The 22,133-nt window shown below is 39.2% G+C and overlaps 1 protein-coding gene across 2 annotated transcripts in view; it reads left to right on the top strand.

Moving 5' to 3' along the window:
• gabra3 (gamma-aminobutyric acid type A receptor subunit alpha3) overlaps positions 1-22,133 on the top strand; it is a 166,270-nt gene that overhangs the window by 103,960 nt on the left and 40,177 nt on the right. For both annotated transcript variants that reach the window (XM_057820346.1, XM_057820347.1), the window contains exons 3-4: positions 3,689-3,807; positions 11,944-12,011. In XM_057820346.1, the coding sequence (XP_057676329.1) occupies positions 3,689-3,807; positions 11,944-12,011 (187 nt within the window). The remainder of the gene's footprint in view (positions 1-3,688; positions 3,808-11,943; positions 12,012-22,133) is intronic.

A 22,133-nucleotide genomic window follows, 5' to 3' on the forward strand; every position in this document is an offset into this window, starting at 1 on the left:
TGTAAAGAAATCAACTGTGGGAGCAATTATTGGAAAATGGAAGACATACAAGACCACTATAATCTCCATCGAGCTGGGGCTCCATGCAAGATCTCACCCCGTGGCGTCAAAATGAGAACAAGAACAGTGAGCAAAAATCCCAGAACCAAATGGGGAGACCTAGTGAATGACCTACAGAGAGCTAGGACCACAGTAACAAAGGCTACTATCAATAACACAATGCACTGCAAGGGACTCAAATCCTGTACTGCCAGACGTGTCCCCCTGCTGAAGAAAGTACACGTCCAGGCCCGTCTGCGGTTCGCTAGAGAGCTTTTGGATGATCCAGAAGAGGACTGGGAGAATGTGTGTGCACTGTGAAGATGGGGGTGGAAACATCATGCTTTGGGGCTGTTTTTCTGCAAAGGGACCAGGACGACTGATCAGTGTAAAGGAAAGAATGAATGGGGCCATGTATCGAGAGATTTTGAGTGAAAATCTCCTTCCATCAGCAAAGGCATTGAAGATGAGACGTTGATCCCAAACACACAGCCAGGGCAACAAAAGATTAGCTTCGTAAGAAGCATTTCAAGGTCCTGGAGTGGCCTAGCCACTCTCCACATCTCAACCCCATAGAAAATCTGTGGAGGGAGTTGAAAGTCCGTGTTGCCCAACAACAGCCCCAAAACATCACTGCTGTAGAGGATATCTGCATGGAGGAATGGGCCAAAATACCAGCAACAGTGTGTGAAAAGCTTGTGAAGAGTTACAGAAAACGTTTGGCCTCCGTTATTGCCAACAAAGGGTACATAACAAAGTATTGAGATGAACTTTTGGTATTGACCAAATACTTATTTTCCACCATGATTTGCAAATTAATTCTTTAAAAATCAAACAATGTGATTTTCTGGGGGTTTTTCCCACATTCTGTCTCTCATTGTTGAGGTTTACCCATGTTGAAAATTACAGGCCTCAATAATATTTTCAAGTGGGAGAACTTGCACAATTAGTGGTTGACTAAATACTTATTTGCCCCACTGTATCTATAGAGAAATGTTATTGTTTGCTTTTTTAATGTTGTTGTTACATTTGAACTAATGCTGCAACTAACGATTCTTTTTATAATCGATTAATTGGGTAAATGTCACTTTTTTCAATTACCTTCACAATTTAACTTGAAGTTGTTGTAGGCATTTTGTTTGTAACAAAAGACCCCTTTCACATATACCTGAACACGGTTAAAATTCCCGGGATTTAAACGGATAGCCCGTCTGTGTGAAAGCAATTTTCCGTGTCGACTGACACGGTGATTACACGAATACTTAACGGGTCAAATCTTAGTCATATGTCCGGGACTTTTCCGTGATGAGGCGTGTGTGAAAGAACGCGTTTGATTCCCGGGTCACAGCGCGATGGCTGATGACGTAAATATCATGGCAGGTCGAACGTCATTTCCTCTTTCCTCGCAGTAAGACAAAAAGCGGTAAACAAACATCACAATTATCAACATGGCAAACTGGAAATGGCAAAATTAAACTGAAAACATTAAGAAATTAAATTGCTACTGGATCGTAGAGCCCAAGAAGAGAGTCCATCGTCCATCTTTGAAAATGTGTGGTTTATTTTGTTGCCGATGTTAGGATCCGCAAACTTTGGAAACAAGGTTGTACCTCAAAGCAGAAACCAGCGGAGGGATGCATTCAAGGGTTCATTAAATACAAACTATAATACAAGCGATCGCTGAACAGGGGGAATAACACAATGGGTCCGTGACAGTAGGTCGACGGGGATCAATAATACTAACCTAAGCGGTAGGCAGAGAGCCGATAAGACAACGAAACAAATCCACTCAAATACCAGCACAACGTAGGGGATTTCAAAACAAGGGCGGCGGACGAACAAGCGAGCAAATGCAAGAAATTCGAGAGTACAAGGTGTCGAATGGTGCCCAGCAAGTTAATATCTCAGCCCTCTTCCCTTGGATCGTCTGGGCTTAAATACAGTCTTGATGAGCTTGAATTGGCTGCAGATACGACGTCAGGAACGCTCCCACAACAAAACAAGATCTGACCAACAGAACGTGACAGCCTATGCCAATCAAAAAATGACGTCATGTCCGGGTAATAAAATCGCGCCAACAGCGCCTCCCCGCACAGAGAGCGCCAAGTGGGCAACATGGGAAAAATCTGTGAATGTTTTCATTCCCGGGATATCTCTCCATGCGTGAAAGCAATGAAGCGAGTAAATCCCGCATCACTTTACAAGGGAATTCACCAGGATATGTGTGAAAGAGGCTAATGAAGACTAAATGGATGACCATTTCCTTCAAAAATAATATTTTCTTACAGCTTCCTGACTTAACTGTACAATCCAAATCCAATTTGAAAGTACACCCACTTGTATGACAACTTACAGTTTGAGTTTGTGTTGAAAGGAGATGCTAAGCTGTTTATGTGTGTGGTTTCTTTATTTAAAAAAAAAAAAAAAAAAAAAAAGACAACTTTATTATCTAATAATAACTCAAGTTCTAATATGCTTCTCGAAAACACAATACAAACGAACACTTAAGACACTAATTAGCATAATTGCCAACTATTTTAGCGCTCCATGCTAATTAGTAACATCTCACCAACAAAGAATACAAACAATACAATTAGCTTAATTTCACTGGCATGCACGTGCAGCCTCACATTACATACAAACAAGGACCCAAAGAGGACTGCTCATAGCTACTGGCAAAACTCGATTATCAAATTAGTTGACCACTAATCTATTAATTGATTCTAATCGATTTAATCAATTAATGGTTGCAGCCTTAATTTGAACGGTTAGATTCTTTAATTGCATTAACTTTGGTCGTCATATGTCATCTTTTCATAAAGAAGTATGCTAAACCAGACTATCATTGATATTTTTAGGCTTTAATCAGCCAGTGCTTTAAAGACATCAGTGCATGGAGTGTTTGCTGATTGGGAATTAGTTAGACATCTTAGCCCTTTGGGGATTCATGGTTAATTAAAGGCCGAACTCATTAAATCATGATAGTTCTAACTATATAATGATGGTCTTTCTATAGTTGCACAATTCTCTTCTGATAGATAATGTGAGTTGTCAAATTGATAGAAACTTGGTAACATTTACAGTGGGGAGAACAAGTATTTGATACACTGCCAATGGGTTTTCCCATATACCCAAATTCCCAAATACTTGTTCTCCCCCACTGTATGTCAACTATCAATCCACAATGTGATGAAATTTTTAACAAATTCAATTGATGTAGAAAATGCGATATTTGATAAAAACGTCTAGACCATGCTGTATTTATTCGGCAGAGTTTTATGACACTTCTCAGACAGTTTAACTGAACGAGATTGTTAATTTATTAGTCTCAAGCTATTTTAGTTCTTTAGTTTGTTCTATAATGCATAAAACAATAACAAATGTTGTAGGGATTCATGAAAAATGGGAGGTCCACATGAAGCAGACGATCAGTTTGTCTGTGAATGCACATCTCTGAGCCATAAACGGAGATAGGTGTCCAATCTGTTTTGACTGGGAAGGTTCATTCGCCCCTCTTAGTCAAAACAGATTGGACATCTATCTCTCAATGGCATCTAATGAGTTAACCCAAGTGAAATAGCTACATGTTTTATTGTTGTTTTTTTCTCACACAATTTTTGTACTAACTTCTGTCTATTTCATCCAAAAGTGCCCAAGTTGGACACAGAGAGCCGCTGCCTGATGACAGTAATAATATCACAATTTTCACCCGCATCTTAGACAGACTGTTGGATGGATATGACAACAGACTACGTCCAGGGCTGGGAGGTAAGACTGTAATATTATTGTAGGCACTTGTACTGTGTATTGGCAGCCATAGCGAATGTTTTGATGACACGCCAATACTAGCAACCCTGTGAAGTGCAGATAAATGTGCATGGACGCATTGTCCCTCGAGTGAAGGACTTCCTTCGTGAGTAGCCTACATATGTCACGAGAAAGCTATGCTATTTCAACCAAATCTTCCACAAAGTAAGCACACATGCTTGAGCAGACTTTAGTCAGTCATCCAGCTGGAATGGTGGTTTCTGCCTCACTGCTTGCTGCTAAGGCCACAAGCATAGCTACCAGGCTACAGACCACCAAGCTACAAGACTTTGAAGCTGCAACCAGGCAGCGGAATCTGGCACAATACGTTTGAGTCTCTTATTTGTCTTATTCAGAGTATGTTGAATTTCTACAGTAGGCCTGGACAGTAAATTGATTTCAGGAAATTAACTGTAGTTGTTTTGGTTTTTGTTTGTTTTTCAATGAGTGGCCTTGAAATGGTCAAACTTGTTTTGAGCTTACAATTATGGAAAGTTTTCTGTGTAAGAAAGATTAACTTTAATGTATTTGGCTATCAGAGGTGGGTAGAGTAGCGTTATTTCAAAATGATATGACTCAAGTAGTCAACCAAAAAATGTACTCAAGCACAAGTAAAAAAAGATTTAGTGAAAGAAATATTCAAGTAATAAGTAACATTGTGGGTAACTGTTTATGATATTTCTAATGGTGTTTTTTTTTTCTCAGCAAAGTTATCTATATAAATTTTTATAAATATACTGTACTATAAGCTATTATATAACCGCGTTAAGCCAAGTAAATACGCAAAAAAATTATTGAATTCCAGCGAGAGAAAAAAATCTACAAAAATGAAGCATCATTCTTCCAAAGAGCATGAGTGCCCTCTAGTGTAGAAAACCTTTCCTATTATGAAATTAAAAGGCTCATATCTCCAAAACTGGGACAGAGGTTAAAATCCCAGTCATGTTGACGGCAGTGCTTTATGTCAAATACTTAATTTTTTAAGGTGCTTTAAAGACACTACGTGATTGAATAGGCCGGCGTGATCATAGAACAGCAAGCTTGAGCCTGATTGGTTAATTGGAGTAATATGATTATTGTTGCGACGTCTCATTGGTGAAACTGGTAGAGCCGCTGTTGGCATCTCTGGCAAAAAAAAATTTTAAAAAGTAAATTTTAATATGTAGCAAGAAAGAAACACTTGGTAGTTTTGCAGTTTTGGTCGGTTTTAGCGACGCCGGTGGAGAAAAGCAATGGTGCTTTGTCTTAAGAAAGATTGCTTTTCGCATGAGGACCAGTGCTGCATTTCCCATACAGACCAGCGCTAACCTGCAAAGTGTCGTAAAATCATCAATAAATCAAAAATCAATCTCCCGATCGCCTGCAGACAGATTAAACAACATTTCTGTTTTCAGGATCATAATAAAGTAATAAATCCAGTTGTGGCTAAACAATAGCATATGACGCCATCCAGTGATAGCTCGTCTTTTTTATTCTCCTCAGAAAAAACTTCTCTTGTTGCTCTGCCATCTTTGCTGATTTCATGCGAAAGCGTCCATCGACTTCCGTCTTAAATGGGGAAAGGGGGAAGTGACGTATGCCGTAAAGCATTCAGCCGTAAAGCAGTTAGCACATTTGTGTGTGTATATACACTCACCAGCCACTTTATTAGGTACACCTGTCCAACTGCTCGTTAACACTTAATTTCTAATCAGCCAATCACATGGCGGCAACTCAGTGCATTTAGGCATGTAGACATGGTTTAAGACAATCTCCTGCAGTTCAAACCGAGCATCAGTATGGGGAAGAAAGGTGATTTGAGTGACTTTGAACGTGGCATGGTTGTTGGTGCCAGAAGGGCTGGACTGAGTATTTCAGAAACTGCTGATCTACTGGGATTTTCACGCACAACCATCTCTAGGGTTTACAGAGAATGGTCCGAAAAAGAAAAAATATCCAGTGAGTGGCAGTTGTGTTGGCGGAAATGCCTTGTTGATGCCAGAGGTCAGAGGAGAATGGCCAGACTGGTTCGAGCTGATAGAAAGGCAACAGTGACTCAAATAACCACCCGTTACAACCAAGGTAAGCAGAGGAGCATCTCTGAACGCACAGTATGTCAAACTTTGAGGCAGAAGGGCTACAGCAGCAGAAGACCACGCCGGGTGCCATTCCTTTCAGCTAAGAACAGGAAACTGAGGCTACAATTTGCACAAGCTCATCGAAATTGGACAATAGAAGATTGGAAAAACGTTGCCTGGTCTGATGAGTCTCGATTTCTGCTGCGACATTCGGATGGTAGGGTCAGAATTTGGCGTCAACAACATGAAAGCATGGATCCTTCCTGCCTTGTATCAACGTTTCAGGCTGGTGGTGGTGGTGTAATGGTGTGGGGAATATTTTCTTGGCTCTCAATGGGCCCCTTGGTACCAATTGAGCATCGTTGGAACGCCACAGCCTACCTGAGTATTCTTGCTGACCATGTCCATCCCTTTATGACCACAATGTACCCAACTTCTGATGACTACTTTCAGCAGGATAATGCGCCATGTCATAAAGCTGGAATCATCTCAGACTGGTTTCTTGAACATGACAATGATTTCACTGTACTCAAATGGCCTCCACAGTCACCAGATCTCAATCCAATAGAGCATCTTTGGGATGTGGTGGAACGGGAGATTCGCATCATGGATGTGCAGCCGACAAATCTGCACGAACTGTGTGATGCCTTCATGTCAATACAGACCAAACTATCTGAGGAATGCTTCCAGCACCTTGTTGAATCTATGCCACGAAGAATTGAGGCAGTTCTAGCATGGTGTACCTAATAAAGCGACCGGTGAGTGTATATCAAGATATAAAAGAGGTGTCATTCAACTAGTCGTCAGTGGACAAATTATCATAAATGTTTTGAAAATATTTTATAAAGGTTGAAAGATTGCTATAAGAGGAAAAACGCAACGACCAGTGTACCCCAAAGTAGCGGAGTAAGAGTAGCGTTTGTTTTTCACAAATCTCCTCAAGTTAAAGTGAAAAATATGGCTTTGTAAAACTTTTAGAAGTACATTTTTCTCAAAAAGTTACTCAAGTAAATGAAACGGAGTAAATGTAACGCATTACTACCCACCTCTGATCATGTCACATACCAACTTAATAAAGAAATAATCACATGTAAACCTCAGATAATTAGACTGTAAAGAACTTGAAAACTCAGTTCCAGTTAAATTTCAGCAACATTGATTCACTTTGCCATTAATGCTGTGAAGCATTGTTGTGAACAGAAAAAAGGGCAGAGTCATTCTTTCTCCACCGAAGCATGCCATGCAAACTGCTGACGCGACATGGTGATAATCACGTACTTTCCGAGAACTATTTGTGTCTTGGGGATGATTCATGTGGAAGTAGATCGTTTCTCTCATGGGGGTTCTTCGCCAGAGGAGGGGAGACTTCACCTGTGGGTGGTCTATTAGGTCTGGGACATAGTTAGCACAAAGTATCTCTTTCGCTTTTGGATAAAAGCCTCATCACTCTCTAGTCGTTGTGCTACAGGGAGAAGCTATTTGTCTCACCAAGAGCCCAAAAGCCTGCTTCACATAACCGCCCCAGAGGAGCTGATTCAACCCGCAAAGAGGCAGACAAATTTTGGTCTATCACTACTCTTGGCTCATGTCCTACTTAAAGCATTAAGATTTAGAGGAGTTTTTCCCATTCTTATTAACGGAGCAACTTTTAATGAAATCACTAATAATCGTTAGATTATTTTAGACATTTCAAGGTTTATGTGCAATTATACATGGAATTAGTCCAGAATATGAGCAGAAATACATTGGATAATCATTATATTTGAATAATCCTATTTGATGATGTCGATGTACACTGATGAAGCCATGTCTTTAAAACTGATCAGCTCACTTGCCACAATGAAGACTGATCTAGCTTCTCTTTCTTCTCAGGGATGATATTCAATTGATCGTTATAAATTGTCTATTTATGGGACAATTAACTCATTCACTCCCTGCCATTTTCACCGGTGCAACCCCCTTCGCTCCCTGCCGTTTTACTGGATTTTGACTGATTTTGCAAGGCCCACAGAAAATTCTGTCCTACTACTATATAAACATGGAACCCACCAAAAAAAAGATTAGACTCTTTTCTTTCAGCAGGCAAAAAGTTAGTTCATATCTTTTTCCATTCTTTAGAAATCAGCATTAGAAAATAGCTTAGTTTGACCAATTTTCCAATTTCTGATGAAAAAACAGAGAAATTGAGCTTTTTGTGAAAGCATACATTTCAATCATAACTTTCACTTTAACACAACTATTTTATGCTTTGGTTACATCTCAAATATAAAATAACATAAACAACAAGACAAATACAGCTTTTGATAGCAAAGTAACAATTTATTTATACATAACTGAGAGATGATGCTGTTGTGGCCGCGACAACCGGGGTAAACTTTTCCGACATCGACGCCTGTCTCATGAAGATGGATTTTTTTTTTTTAGTCTTTCTTTTGCGGTGACCACTGCCTCGTGGCAGAGTTCGCCTGGGGAACTTGTGTTCCTGAGGGGGAACTAGTGTTGGCTTTGCGCGTTTCTGTGCGGGACACTGGAGGGTGCGGGGGACGCGAGCGGCCGAGCACGGCGGCGCGGGCTCTGCTCGGCGAGCAGCACGGACTCAACGCCATCGTCCGCTGCACTGGTGGCCCCGGTCGTTCTGGTCGGTCGTCCGCCGCCTGGCATCCTGGACGTCCATTTGGTCGTCTTCCGCCGTCGCCCCGGCCGAGCAGTCCGGCTGTCCGTTCCATTGAATCGGGTTGCGGGTCTTACCAAATCCGCTACTGCCCTCCAGTGGCCAGTTTTATTGCTTTAAAATTGATTTTCAGCTCTGTTCTATGGAGCTAAGTTGAATCAGAACCCAGAGATGTCTTTTGTTTAAAAAAAAAAAAAACGTAAAAGACATATAGATACGTCTCTGGGACACTGAAACAATTAAAAATAGAATGTATTTATACGTTTTTGGGAGCAAATGAGTTAAGGCAAAACTCAACGAAGAGCACTATTTGCAATTCCAGTAGTAACTTGGACACAAGGTTTTAATGCACAATTCCGATTTTTTTGTCATTTGTGTTTTTTTTAGCGTGCCCGTTCAGACTGCCTTTTTCCATTCAGCCCGTTCAAGTATCACGCATGCGCACTAATTCGCAGTCCGAGATGCCCTGTGCAAACTGACCCGCATGCACAGGAGCATCAAAACAAATGCTCGATGTCATTCTAGAGTGATCATATTTTGATTTCCAAACAGAGGACACAAATAACAGACAAAAATTATTCCCGTTTAGTCTTATATTCCAAGTTTATATGGATTGATAGCATGTACGCACTGTGCGTGCATGACGCGCACATATACTGACAGTATGCCCCGACTCTCGGCCGTGTGAGCAATCTTGAAGTATTGCTCATTTGGAGCACAGATCCCCCAACTCCCAATTTTATTATTTTATGACTGTTGTCAAGCTAAAAGCCGCATTCAAGCTTGGCGCTGACACTAACGCATTGCTCCATCGCTACCGTAGCGCCCTGTCGCTCCCGTTCTTTACTGACGTAATTGCTGCGTGAATTCCGATTCGGGGGACTTGACAGTTCAAACCGCAGCCACATTCTGGAAAAATGTGACACAGATCGGATTTTAACCACATACGAAAGTAACCAACCGTAATTTCCTGAATATAACGCGCTTTTTTTTCTCCCAAAATGCACTTGTAAAATAATGGGTGCGTATTATACACAGGTACAGGGAGGGAGACAGATTCATCAAGATTCATGTTCCAATGTCAGCATGGACCAGCGCAACACCTGATCCGAACGACAGTGATATAATAATCAACTTTCATGTTGTAATTAATTGTTTGCATGATGATACTTTTCACATCTAATAAAATTAAAATGCTTTTGTTGTACTATTCATCTATTACCAGTATTTACCGGTAAATTTTCTTACCTTGTCGCAACATGCCGGCTTGACACGGCTATTTTGTCTTGAAGAGAACCTATACAGTGATCCGTTTCGTATAAATGTTGGCCGTGTGGCGAGCTAGGACTGGAGTCTGCCAAGCCACGTTGTTTTATTGACATTGAAACTCACAAAGTAACAACGTACATCTTGCATCCTGTGGCGGGAGACGTTTTGTTTACTTCCGGCTGTTTCCTTAACTAAACTCTTCCCCCCGGGAACTACACAACTTGCTAACATTAGTTCCGCGGGTGAATTGTGTTAAAACTCGCTGCAACCGCTTACTTTATTCAAGTTTGAGACATGAGATTCATATTTATTGGTGCTAAAATTAGAGTGCGTAGATTTTACAGGTAAATTTCGGGTGCGCGTTATACACGGGTGCGCGCTATATTTGGGTAATTACTAGAGGTGTGCAAAATTTCCGATTCTTAGATTATTCGCGATTCGGCCGTGGAAGATTCGAGAACGATTCACAAACATCCAAATTCCGATTATTGAAATATGCCAAGTAAAGCAGAAGTACGACACACTCAGCGCGCCGCGCGGTCTTCGGTACGCAATTAGGGACGGAGCGAGAGTAGCTAAACATCATGCTTCTCATTACCCGGCCCCTCGGGTAACGCCAATGCTCAACTCACGGCTCTAGCTCAACTCATGCCACGAGATAAAAAAAAAACAACAACATACCTGACTGCTGCCGAAAAGCTGCTACAAGCCACATTATGTTACGGTAGATATCATTTATATAGGACTAGATGCATTATAGCTTCGGTATCGTTACCAGCACATCTACAAAAAACTAGATGCGGGCGTTAGTAACGGCCGCCATCTTAAAGCAGTACACTTCCCTGCAAGGCTGTTGTTGCGAACCTTCCAAGCGAACCTAATTAACTTTTTATCTAAAATACTCCTAAATCGGTAAAATATTGACTTGAATCTATCTTTAAAATAGTTTTAAAACTTTCACATGTTGAAAGTAGACAAAAGAGAAATTATAGAATAACAGGAGCAATTTTAACAACTTTAACGGTTGATTCACAACATTAAATTAATTGAAAGTAGTTTAAAGCTGCTGATATAGAATGGGGACTGGAGTTTTTTATTTACTGTTATTTTTGTATATTTGTTTACTGCTATATGTTAACTTGATACTGAAATAGTAGTTTGGTTTAGCCTGAGAGGATTTTTGAACAATTTTGGAACTAATGTACAAAACAAATTAAAAAAAAAAAAAGGAGTGGGGTGCATCAATAATCATTTTATAATCGAATCGGAGCCTCTGAATCGTAATCGTAATCGAATCGTTAGGTGCCCAATGATTCCCAGCTCTAGTCATTACGGTAGATCGGATTTGAAATGGTCCACTTTTGTGCGATCTGTCCCATTCAGACCGTCAAGTTGATGCCTGACTAGAGTCGGAAAAACAAGAAAAAATCGGATTTGTGCATTCAGACCTGCGGTATGAACCTAGCCGGTGCAAGGCATCATGTCAGAGAGCACACACAGCTACACACAACACTCATATCGAAACAATTTCAGACCATTTGTGCCAAAGTAAAAAAAAAAAAATTAAATTTCCAATAATTCGATCAAGGAAATTTTGTCAAATGAGTCAATTTTTCACCATTGAGTGATTATTTGTTGGCAATTATTGGTATCTACAATATATTAATAAGCATAACTGATTTGCACAGTCGTGCCCCCAAACCCATTTTTACTTTTTTTTTTTCAGCCCAAAATATTTTACATAGTGACATGGAATTTGGTTACCTTGACTACCATTAACTCATTCACTGCCATTGACATCAAATCTAGGCTGTTGCCAAATCAATTTAGCAGGTTGGAGCCTTGTCATGGACCATTTTCTTCAACGTCCACTACAGATTTTCAATTGGATTGAGTCCTGGAATATTTACAAGTCATTATCGCTGCCAGCGCCTCCCAGTCCATATGGATTGGCGTTCATAGCAGCCAATGAGTTGATAGGGGTTAAGTTAAATGCTTCATTGACAGCCTTAAATTCATTTTTATAATTCATTTTTGTAAAACTGATCAGAATTATTGCTCTGAGTCATATGTTCTGCTCCTTTCTGTGGGTTTTTACAGAGAGTGTGACTGAAGTGAGGACAAACATTTATGTGACAAGTTTTGGGCCTGTGTCAGACACGGATATGGTGAGTATTTTTCATCTTTATATTCATCTCTTAGATTAAAACCAGACATTTACATTTGCTAGCCCCTAAAGACATGCTTATGGTCATGAATGAAGTTGTGGTCCTGCCTTTTTTTGGTCAGGAAATGTGTCGATTTGGTGTTGCAATTAATTTTTCAAAAATCAATCGAACAACAGTAATTAAACAAAGTCTTAACTCACGGGCTGCCATTGACAGAGGTAGACGTTCACCCCTCCAAGTCAAAATAATGGGACTTCTATTGCCGAGAATGGCAGTCAATGAGTTCAAATGTTAGATTTACCCGACCCTGTCATACCCTTGTCTTTCTTTTCCTCCCTCTACGGTTTCTATTGCCATCAATGGCATTTAATGAGTTAAAAATTCAGTCAGCAAACTAATCTTTTTAGGGCTTTAGATAATATTCTGAAGTCCTATAATAACAAAACAAAAATAAACAGAAAACAATCAAAAGTATATTGGCACAATAGAAATAATGTTGTTGAACGATAAATGCTCGCAACAATCAGGCAAAATTATGATATCCAAAAATATCTTTCATAATGTATTTTACAGTGGATGGCCTTGCATGTATTAGCCATTAAATAGATCACTAAGAACTGATAACTTAACCAAAAAGAGTCCATTTTTAACAGCAGAACTATACGTACAATCCAAACTTTTCATTAGTGAAATTCCATGAGTCATTTAATAGCCCTGGGTGAGTGCCTTTAAACAGTAGGCAAAAGAGATAGTTCTTTTTTTTTTTTTTTTTTTTTTTTTTTTTTTTTTTTTTTTTTTTTTTTTTTTTTTTTTTGTCTCCGGGTATTATGCATCATTTGACATATTTGATCATGCAGCTGTAATTGACCGCCTTGGGGTAAGGACATTTTTTTTGTTACTATAGCTCGGAGCTGGCTTGACATCTTGTATTATGTAGCTAAATTAGATGGCTTTGGAGTTCTTTGGTCTCGGAAGAGGTCCACAAAAAGTGCTGCGGTGCAGTTCAATGCTGTCAAAGTCAAATTTCATTCAAATCCACAAGGATCTTTTCAAACAGATATATCACTAAAGATAATTACAACGGCTGATTAGGTCCAATAAGTCTTTGGAGAATATTGCTGTTCTTTCATTAAAGGGGTGTTTGCAGTAGATTATGTGAAAGTCTGTTCTTGCTAGGCTTTGTTCGGTAATGTGGGATTTCAGGGTGTCTGACCTTGTTTAAATGATTTCATCAACTCATCATTCTCTTCAATGCATCTTTGTATAATTGTTAGTTAGGTATAAACTTCTGCAATAAGTGATGACCTATGTTTATACATAGTTATATTCTTTTAAAATCCTCACAATGCATAGTATGTTTAGATCCATGCTCTCTGGGCGATGTTCATGTTCTCATCACAATGAAACGCGCTCAATCTTTTTCAGCAAGTAACACCTTTGGGGTCTCACTCGGCTCACTTTCAGCCCTGGTATTGTATTGTCTTTGCTTGTCCCACTTTGAAACACCATGAATCAATTGCACAAAACCAAGCATACAGATGCCATAAAGGTTATCAGTTCGAGGACATGAAACATACTATCAGAAATATTGCTTCTATTGAACTTTGCATCTCCTAATCATATGGCTGCTGATAGTACTTCAAGTTATAGTATACATTAATTATAGTAGTAGCTACTCTTCTCTTGGACATTGTTGACGAAGGTATTATGCTTTAAGTCCCACAGAAAGAAAATAAAAATAACTATTTGCTTCTTGGCCAGTATCGAAGTGCCCTTGAGCAAAGCATTATGCCCACATACAGTGGGATGAAAAAGTATCTGAACCTTTAGGAATTTCTCACATCCCTGCATTAAATCACCATCAAATGTGATCTGATCTTTGTCTAAATCACACCGATGAAAAAAAACTGTCTTCTTTAACCAAAACCAACAAACATTTAAAAGTTTTCATATTTTAATGAGGATAGCATGCAAACAATGACAGAAGGGGGGAAAATCAGTAAGTGAACCATTACATTTAATATTTTGTGCCCCCCCCCCCACCCCCCCCCCCCTTTGGCAGCAATAACTTCAACCAGACGCTTCCCGTAGCTGCAGATCAGTTAGGCACATCGATCAGGACTAATCTCGGCCCATTCTTCTCTACAAAACTGCGGTAGTTCAGTCAGATTCATGGGATGTCGGGCATGAATCGCTGTCTTTTGGTCATGCCACAACATCTCAATGGGGTTCAGGTTTGGACTATGACTTGGCCACTCCAGAATGTGTATTTTGTTCTTCTGAAACCATTCTGAAGTTGATTTACTTCTGTGTTTTGGATCATTGTCTTCTTGCAGCATCCATCCTCTTTTTAGCTTCAACTGTTCCTGCAAAACATCCTGATCTTTTGAATTCATTCTCCCATTAATGATTGCAAGTTCTCAGGCCCTGAGATAGCAAAATAGCCCCAAATCATGATGCTCCCTCCATCATAATTCAAGGTGGGTCTGTCACTCCCAAACAATTCAACTTTGGTTTCATCAGTCCACAAAATATTTTGCCAAAACTACTGTGGGAGTGTCCAAATGCCTTTTTGCAAACAATTAATGAGCAACAATGTTTCTTTTTTTAGACTGCAGTGGCTTCCTCTGTGGAGTCCTGCTATGAACACCATTCTTGGCCATAATTTTACATGTAGTTGATGTGTGCACAGAGATATTGGACTGTGCTAGTGATTTCTGTAAGTCTTTAGCAGACACTCTAGGGTTCTTTTTTACCTCTCTGAGTATTCTGCTCTGAACTCTTAGCGTCATCTTTGGTGGACGGCCACTTCTTGGGAGAGAAGCAACAGTGCCAAACTCTCTCCATTTGTAGACTACTTCTCTGACTGTCGATTGATGAACTTCCAGACTTTTAAAGATGGTTTTGTATCCTTTCCCAGTTTTATACAAATCAACGATCCTTGACCGCAGCTATTCAGACAGCTCTTTTGACCGAGCCATGATGCACATCAGACAATGCTTCTCATCAAGACATTTCTTACCATGTGTGTGTTTTATAGTGGGAAGGGTAGCTTCAAACCACTCATCAGTGATTGGGCACACACCTGACTTAAAATGTTTGGTAAAAAAAAAATGTTTCAATTGCTTTTTAAGTGTCTTTAGGCAGAGGGTTCACTTACTCATTTGTCCCCTTCTGTCTTTGTTTGCATGCTGTCCTCATTAAAATATAAAAACCTATTAATCTTTGGGTGGTTTTAGTTAAAGCAGACACTGTATTTTCATTGGTGGGATTTTGACAAAGATCAGATCATATTTGATGGTGATTTTATGCAGAAATGTGAAAAATTCCAAAATGTTCAGATTCTTTTTCATACCACTGTATAAATCCCTATATATAATAATAATAATATTAATAATCATAATAATTCATTTTATTACAGGCACCTTTCAAAACAGGCAAAGCCACTGTACAAGTAGTGAAGTGGACAATTTCTATATACATATATATATATATATATATATATATATATATATACATATACATATATATATATATATATATATATACAGATACATATATATACATATATATACATATATATATATATATATATATATATATATATATATATATATATATATATATATATATATATAGTATACACACATACACGCAATATCCTGTACAAAAGTTCTTCTACGACTTGAAAAAGAAATGTTTATTGACTGGCATGTTCAGGCTTTTTGTTGATGCAGTGAATTTTCCATCATATACCTCATATTCCAGTCAGAGTTTCTATTTCGCTAGCCATTTGCTTTATGACTGCAATCTTTCCTCCTGAAGTGAACAACAATATCCCAATTTCATGGCAATCCGGGCAGGTTTTTTGTTTTATTTTGTGGCACCTTCAGGAATAGTGCGGGTATCAAAATAGCAGGATAGGACCTTGAAAACAGTTGTTTTAGATACAAACATTTCTCTAGATAAGTGAAGATGTCAACTTGTTCATTGCATGTCATTCAAAGGGTCATCCTCAAGTGTGCTATGACCACTTGTACTCAATTGAACAATCTAATCTAATAGTGTTAAACTGGCCCTCACTCTAGCTACACCATTCCAGGCATCAAACGCTTACAGAAATTGTTAAAAATGAGCTGTTCCCTGAAGAACACTCTCTATAGCTCTGACATCACTTTGACGCACTATATATCCACTGGTCCAATTACCCATCTCCAACTTTGAATGTCCTAAAAATGCCTTGTTTCTCATCCATAGCCTTAACTGAAACCCAATCGCTTTACTCTCTAAGGGCAAATCAGTTCACATTCTGAATCAAAGTGGAATGCACAGCAAATAATAACCAATGTTGTTCAAAGTCAGGGCAATAAGAACACTGTGTGAAATGATAGCTAACCTCCGTAGTGTGTCAAAGTGAGACCCAGAATGTAGGTTATGATCTTGACAATGATCTCCACTAAGTAGGCAGGGGTATGCAACTTCATCTCTACCCTCGTCATTCTTACTTGCTCTATTTTTCTGTCCTCCTTCCCTCCATTTTCTCTGAAAATATACTCATCTCATAAACAACTGTACACATGTTGATGCTTACAAGTCTATTCATATTTTTGTCCTGATGTATTGTTCAGGCAGATATTGTCAGCTACTTTGTGAAATTACTGAGTTTTACATTTATTGTTTTCACTTTAATAATAAAATTCCACTTGAAACTTCCTGATTTGTTCAAGGACATTTCAGCAGAATGGATAGACGTTTGTTTGCATAAAATTCCAAGGTGAACTGACCACTGAATCCCCAACTTAAGGTTTAATATACAGTGCATACAAAAAAAATCTATCATGGTATCGATATACCACGATTATTTGGTGAAAACTTATACAACACTTGTGACAGCTTTTCACCCCACTCACTTTTATTTAATTTTACACACAATTTAGGGTATCCAAATACAGTGGGGCAAAAAAGTATTTAGTCAGGCACCAACTTTGCAAGGTCTCCCACTTAAAAAGATGAGAGAGGCCTGTAATTTTCGTCATAGGTATACTTCAACTATGAGAGACGGAATGAGGAAAAAAATCCAGAAAATTAATTTGCCTGGTTTTTAAAGAATTTGCTTGCAAATTATGGTGCAAAATAAGAATTTGGTCAAGAACAAAAGTTCATCTCAATACTTTGTTCCGGTCAAAACATTTTCTTTAAGTCTTCACAAGGTTTTCACATACTGTTGCTGGTATTTTGGTCCATTCCTCCATCCAGATCTCCGTGAGAGCAGTGATGTTTTGGGGCTGTTGTTGGGCAACACAGACTTTCAACTCTCTCCAAAGATTTTCTATCGAGTTGAGTTCTGGAGATTGGCTTGGCCACTCCAGGACCTTGAAATGCTTCTCACGAAGCCACTCCTTTGTTTCCCAGGCAGAGTGTTTGGGATCATTGTCATGCTGAAAGACGCAGCCACGTTTCATCTTCAATGCCCCTTCTGATGGAAGGAGGTTTTTACTCAAAATCTCACGATACCTGGCCCCATTTATCTTTTCCTTTACATAGATCGGCCGTCCAGGTCCATTTGGAGAAAAACAACCGTAAAGAATGATGTTTCCACCCCCTTGCTTCACAGTAGATATGGTGTTCTATGGATGCAATTCAGCATTAATTCTTTTCCAAGCACAAGATGTTGCGTTTCTACCAAAAAGTTACATTTTTGGTTTCATCTGACCATATGACATTCTCCCGGCTCTCTAGCAAACTTCAAAAGGCCTGGACATATACTGATTTAAGCAGGGGGACACGTCTCGCACTGCAGGATTTCAGTCCTTGGTGGTGTAGTGAATTACCGATATTAGCCATTGTTACTTTGCGGCCAGTTCTCTGTAGGTCATTCACGAGTTCGCCCCATGTGGTTCTGGGAATTTTGCTCACTGTTCTTGTGATCATTGTGACCCCACAGGGTGAGATCTTGCATGGAGCCCCAGATCGGAGGAGATTATCAGTGGTCTTGTGTATTTTCCATTTTCTAATAATTGCTCCCACAGTTTATTTCTTCACACAAAGCTGCTTACCTATTGCAGATTCAGTCTTCTCAGCCAGGTGCATGTCTACAATTTTGTTTCAAGTGTCCTATGACAGTTCTTTTGTCTTGTCCATAGTGGAGTTTGGAGTGTGACTGTTTGAGGTTGTAGACAGGTGTCTTTTATACTGAGAATGAGTTCAAACACGTGCTATTTATACAGCTAACAAGTGAAGAGGACAGAGGAAGCTCCTAAAGAGGTTACAGCTCTGTGAGAGTCAGAAATCTTGCTTGTTTGGAAGTGACCAGATACTTTTTTTCCACCATAATTAGCAAATAAATTATTTAAAAAGTGGACAAAGTGATTTTCTGGAATTGTTTCTCATAGTTGAGGTATACCTATGATGACAATTACAGGCCTTTCTCATCTTTTTAAGTGGAAGAATTTGCACAATTGGTGGCTGATTAAGTACTTTTTATCTCACTGTATATACTGTAATATGATCAAAGAATGTTATGACTAAGTAAGACTAACTGAGGAAGTCATAATCAAGCAATAAAACCCGACTGGATGTGTATTTTTTTCTTGTTATTTATGACAACAACTAGAAGGAGATGCAGTTCTGGACATTGTCCTTCATTTATTTACTGCAATGTGATTATATTTGTGGAACAAATTGTGCTTGCGACTGAACATGGTGAAGTGCTAAATGTGTTTACGCCTCAGAGAAGGGAGATGAACATTGAAGATAATTGCAGTTTGTAGGAGTTTCACAGTTTGTTACGACTTTCACATTGCAGCTGAAAAATAGTTACAATCTACGATCAAATTACATTACATCAGTCAAATCATTGATTAATCATTACAATGCCCGGTGAAGCTCAAATGGCTGGGGATAATGGATGTGCTGCTGCAAGGAAGTGGGGTGTGTCATTATCACACTGGCAAATGTCATCGCTGGCCTGCTGAGTATTGTCAAAACAAAAACATTTTCCCATATATCAGGCAAAAAATTTTGTATGAGTTCTTGGGATGAAAGAGTTCTTTTCAGGTCACTAAATCATGACTGTTAAATGGGTTAGCTAATGCAGATAAACCAGAGATGTCAAACTCATCTTTCTCGTGGGCCACAATATTGTTATGATTTTATTGGGAGAGCCAACTATGGCTGCCACTATTCATCGACTAATGAATCGAAAAGTATTTTACACCTCAAAATTGTCCAACTCCTCATTTTTGAAAAGAATACTTGCTAATAGGAAGCAAGTATTCTTTTCAAATATTTTCCTTTATTTGAACTATTAATTTTTTTTTTTTTTTTAATGGGGGAAGACTAATGTATTTTTTCGTGTTTAATCTCTTGATTGTTAACTCATTCACTGCCGCTGACAGTGATAGACATCAATTCCATTTTGGCATCAATTTCCATCTTAGACGGTTCACTTCGCTACACGTTGAAAACGTCTAATCCAATTTTGATTGGGAAGGACCGATGAACGAAAAAATTATATTTTATTTCCTTTTAAAAATAAAAGGGAAAACAGGTAAATACTTTTTTATTTATTCAATTTTAAATTATTTTTTAATTATGAACAACAGAAAAAGTTTGTATACAGTGTTGTTTTGGCAGCCTTTTTAATTTTCGCCTAAGTCAGTCTTTTAGACAAAAACACTTATTAGTCATAGTCATATTTTTGTCATTTCAAAAGTCCACAATTTAGTCTACAATATCAAAATATTTTCATCTTTAAAGTTCAAAAGTTTTAGTCCACGAATAAATCAATAAATGAATAAAAGGTTTGACACTGACAGACCAGCACATAATTGTAAGTCTACAAGGACATCACCATCTTCGTGATGATAATACAAACTCTGCAGGGAAACAGCACATTATTTGCAATTAATTAAACTCACCTGGACACCACGATCTGTATGTAAAACATTTTCCAGGTGTTTACGAAGACACACACCACGCTAAATGCTAATGCTAAAGCCAACGCTATACTAACACTACAAGTTCGTGTAGTGTGTGATGATCACACCTCCTTAAAAGGCTAAAGCAACATGGCAGATCTAGCAAAGATAAAACAAAATTACCAAGCAGCACCTGACACGTTTCACAAAAGAAGCCTGGAATGGGCACACGTTTTACTCACCGGTGTGTGGGGCGGGGACAGGGGGCAGAGCATGTCACATGAGAAAATGCATGCTAACCACATATACGATAAAAAATGTCACACATTGTGAACTTATGATGGAAACTAGGCCATTTTTCATCTCGTTCTCGTCTCGTCAGACGACAACTGGCATCCATCTTGTCATATTTTAGTCTCCCAAGACATGTTTTAGAACGTTGTCTCGACGTCATCGTCTTGAAAAAAATGATTCGTTGACGAAATGTTTTCCTTATCGTCATCGTTGACGAAAATAACACTGTATGAAATGTGTACTTATTAGTGTTGCACCGATACCATTTTTTTGGCCCCGATACGATACCTGGCTGTGCAGTATCGGCCGATACCGATACCATACCGATACCACCCCGTTTATATATTTATATATATATATATATATATATATATTTTTTTTTTTTTTTCCCTCCCCCAAAGAGCTACATAATTGGATGTGAAATCATTGCTATCAAGGCTTTGTCAGGCTGTTGCTTACCTTTGCAAAATAGGAAAAAGATTTGTACAAAGTATAATACTAGCCCAACAGTAAGAAAGTAAAAATAAGTTCATAATAACAAACTCTGAATGAACTGAGTAAACTTTTTTAAACCTCTCAAAGGCCAAACAGTGCAACTTTCATGAAATTATTGTCACATTCTGCTGCTGGTTAGATTATGTTTTGTTGCTGGGCTGTTAGTGGGGGCGTTCCTGACGTCGCACCTGAATCCAATGCAGGCTCATCAACGCAGCATTTAAGCACGGATGAGCTCAGAGAAGGCTCCCGAGATATTTGCTTTGCTGATTGCCATTTGACATCTCGCACTATAGTCTCACTACATTTAGGTATTTGAGTGTTTTTATTTTGACTTTTTGGCTCGCTGCCTATCGTCTTAGTCAACCTTCGAGTTTGTAGTATTGAGCTCCGTCAACCTGCTGTCACGGACTCCTTTTGTTATTTCTACTATCCTGCGATCGCGTGTTATTTTTTGGTTTGCAATCATTAAACCCTTGTACGTATCCCCCGCTTGTTGTCCGCTTCGAGGTCCAACCTTGTTTCCGCATTTGCGGACGCTAACAATTATAAGTAATAATAATTGACCACAGCATCCCGTCTCTCTATTAGCTTCCTTTTTTTCGGGAGGAGGGGGGCGTCCCTTATTTCTATTTCTGAAAGGTGGCAACCCTACTTTGGAAACAGTTCCCAAATTACTGCATTTCTTTAAGTAAAAGACAAAATAGAGTTGACGTAGTGAACTGACCAGAGATTGTTGCACCGGTCCAGCGCCCTTCCATTGCAGTCCTGCTCTTGCAGGCTCAAACTCGTTGTGTTCGTTCACGCTTCATCTTCAAATGTTTTATGTTCGAGGTATTGAAACTGGCCGATTTAACTCCACATCTCGAAACTTTCAGGCTGCAAATCTTGCGTGCAGCCATTTATTTTAATTGACGGGATTTCTATTTTGATATATTTCCTGACCGCCGCCGCTATGTCGGCGCCGCCATGTCAGCGCCGCTAACCGGCCTTGTCATTGGTCAGGAGTGGCTATTGGCCCGTTCTCATTGGTCTGGAGCAGGCCAATAGCGATAGCTGCTTGGTGTTCACGTGTCAACACACAACACGGAGACAGAGTGTAGTGAGCGCCAGGAGGAAAAAAAAAGGCTGCGGCCAAATGTTATAATAATGGACCGGTAAATGGTATCCGCGCCGTCTTTGTTGGTACTCGCCGATACCGATACCACCATTTCGGGCCGGATCGGCTCCCCCTGCCGATACTAGTATCGGTATCGGTGCATCTTTAGTACTTATTGTTTTTTTTGTTTTTTTACTGGGAGAAAAAAACAGTCAATATTCTCTGAATATTTTCATTTGAATGTCATTTTAGTGAGAAACATGAAGTCAAGGCACATGATTCAATTTCACGGGCCACACAAAATGATATGCCGGG

This window comes from Corythoichthys intestinalis, chromosome 18, assembly GCF_030265065.1.
Source record: "Corythoichthys intestinalis isolate RoL2023-P3 chromosome 18, ASM3026506v1, whole genome shotgun sequence".
NCBI lineage: Eukaryota > Metazoa > Chordata > Actinopteri > Syngnathiformes > Syngnathidae > Corythoichthys > Corythoichthys intestinalis.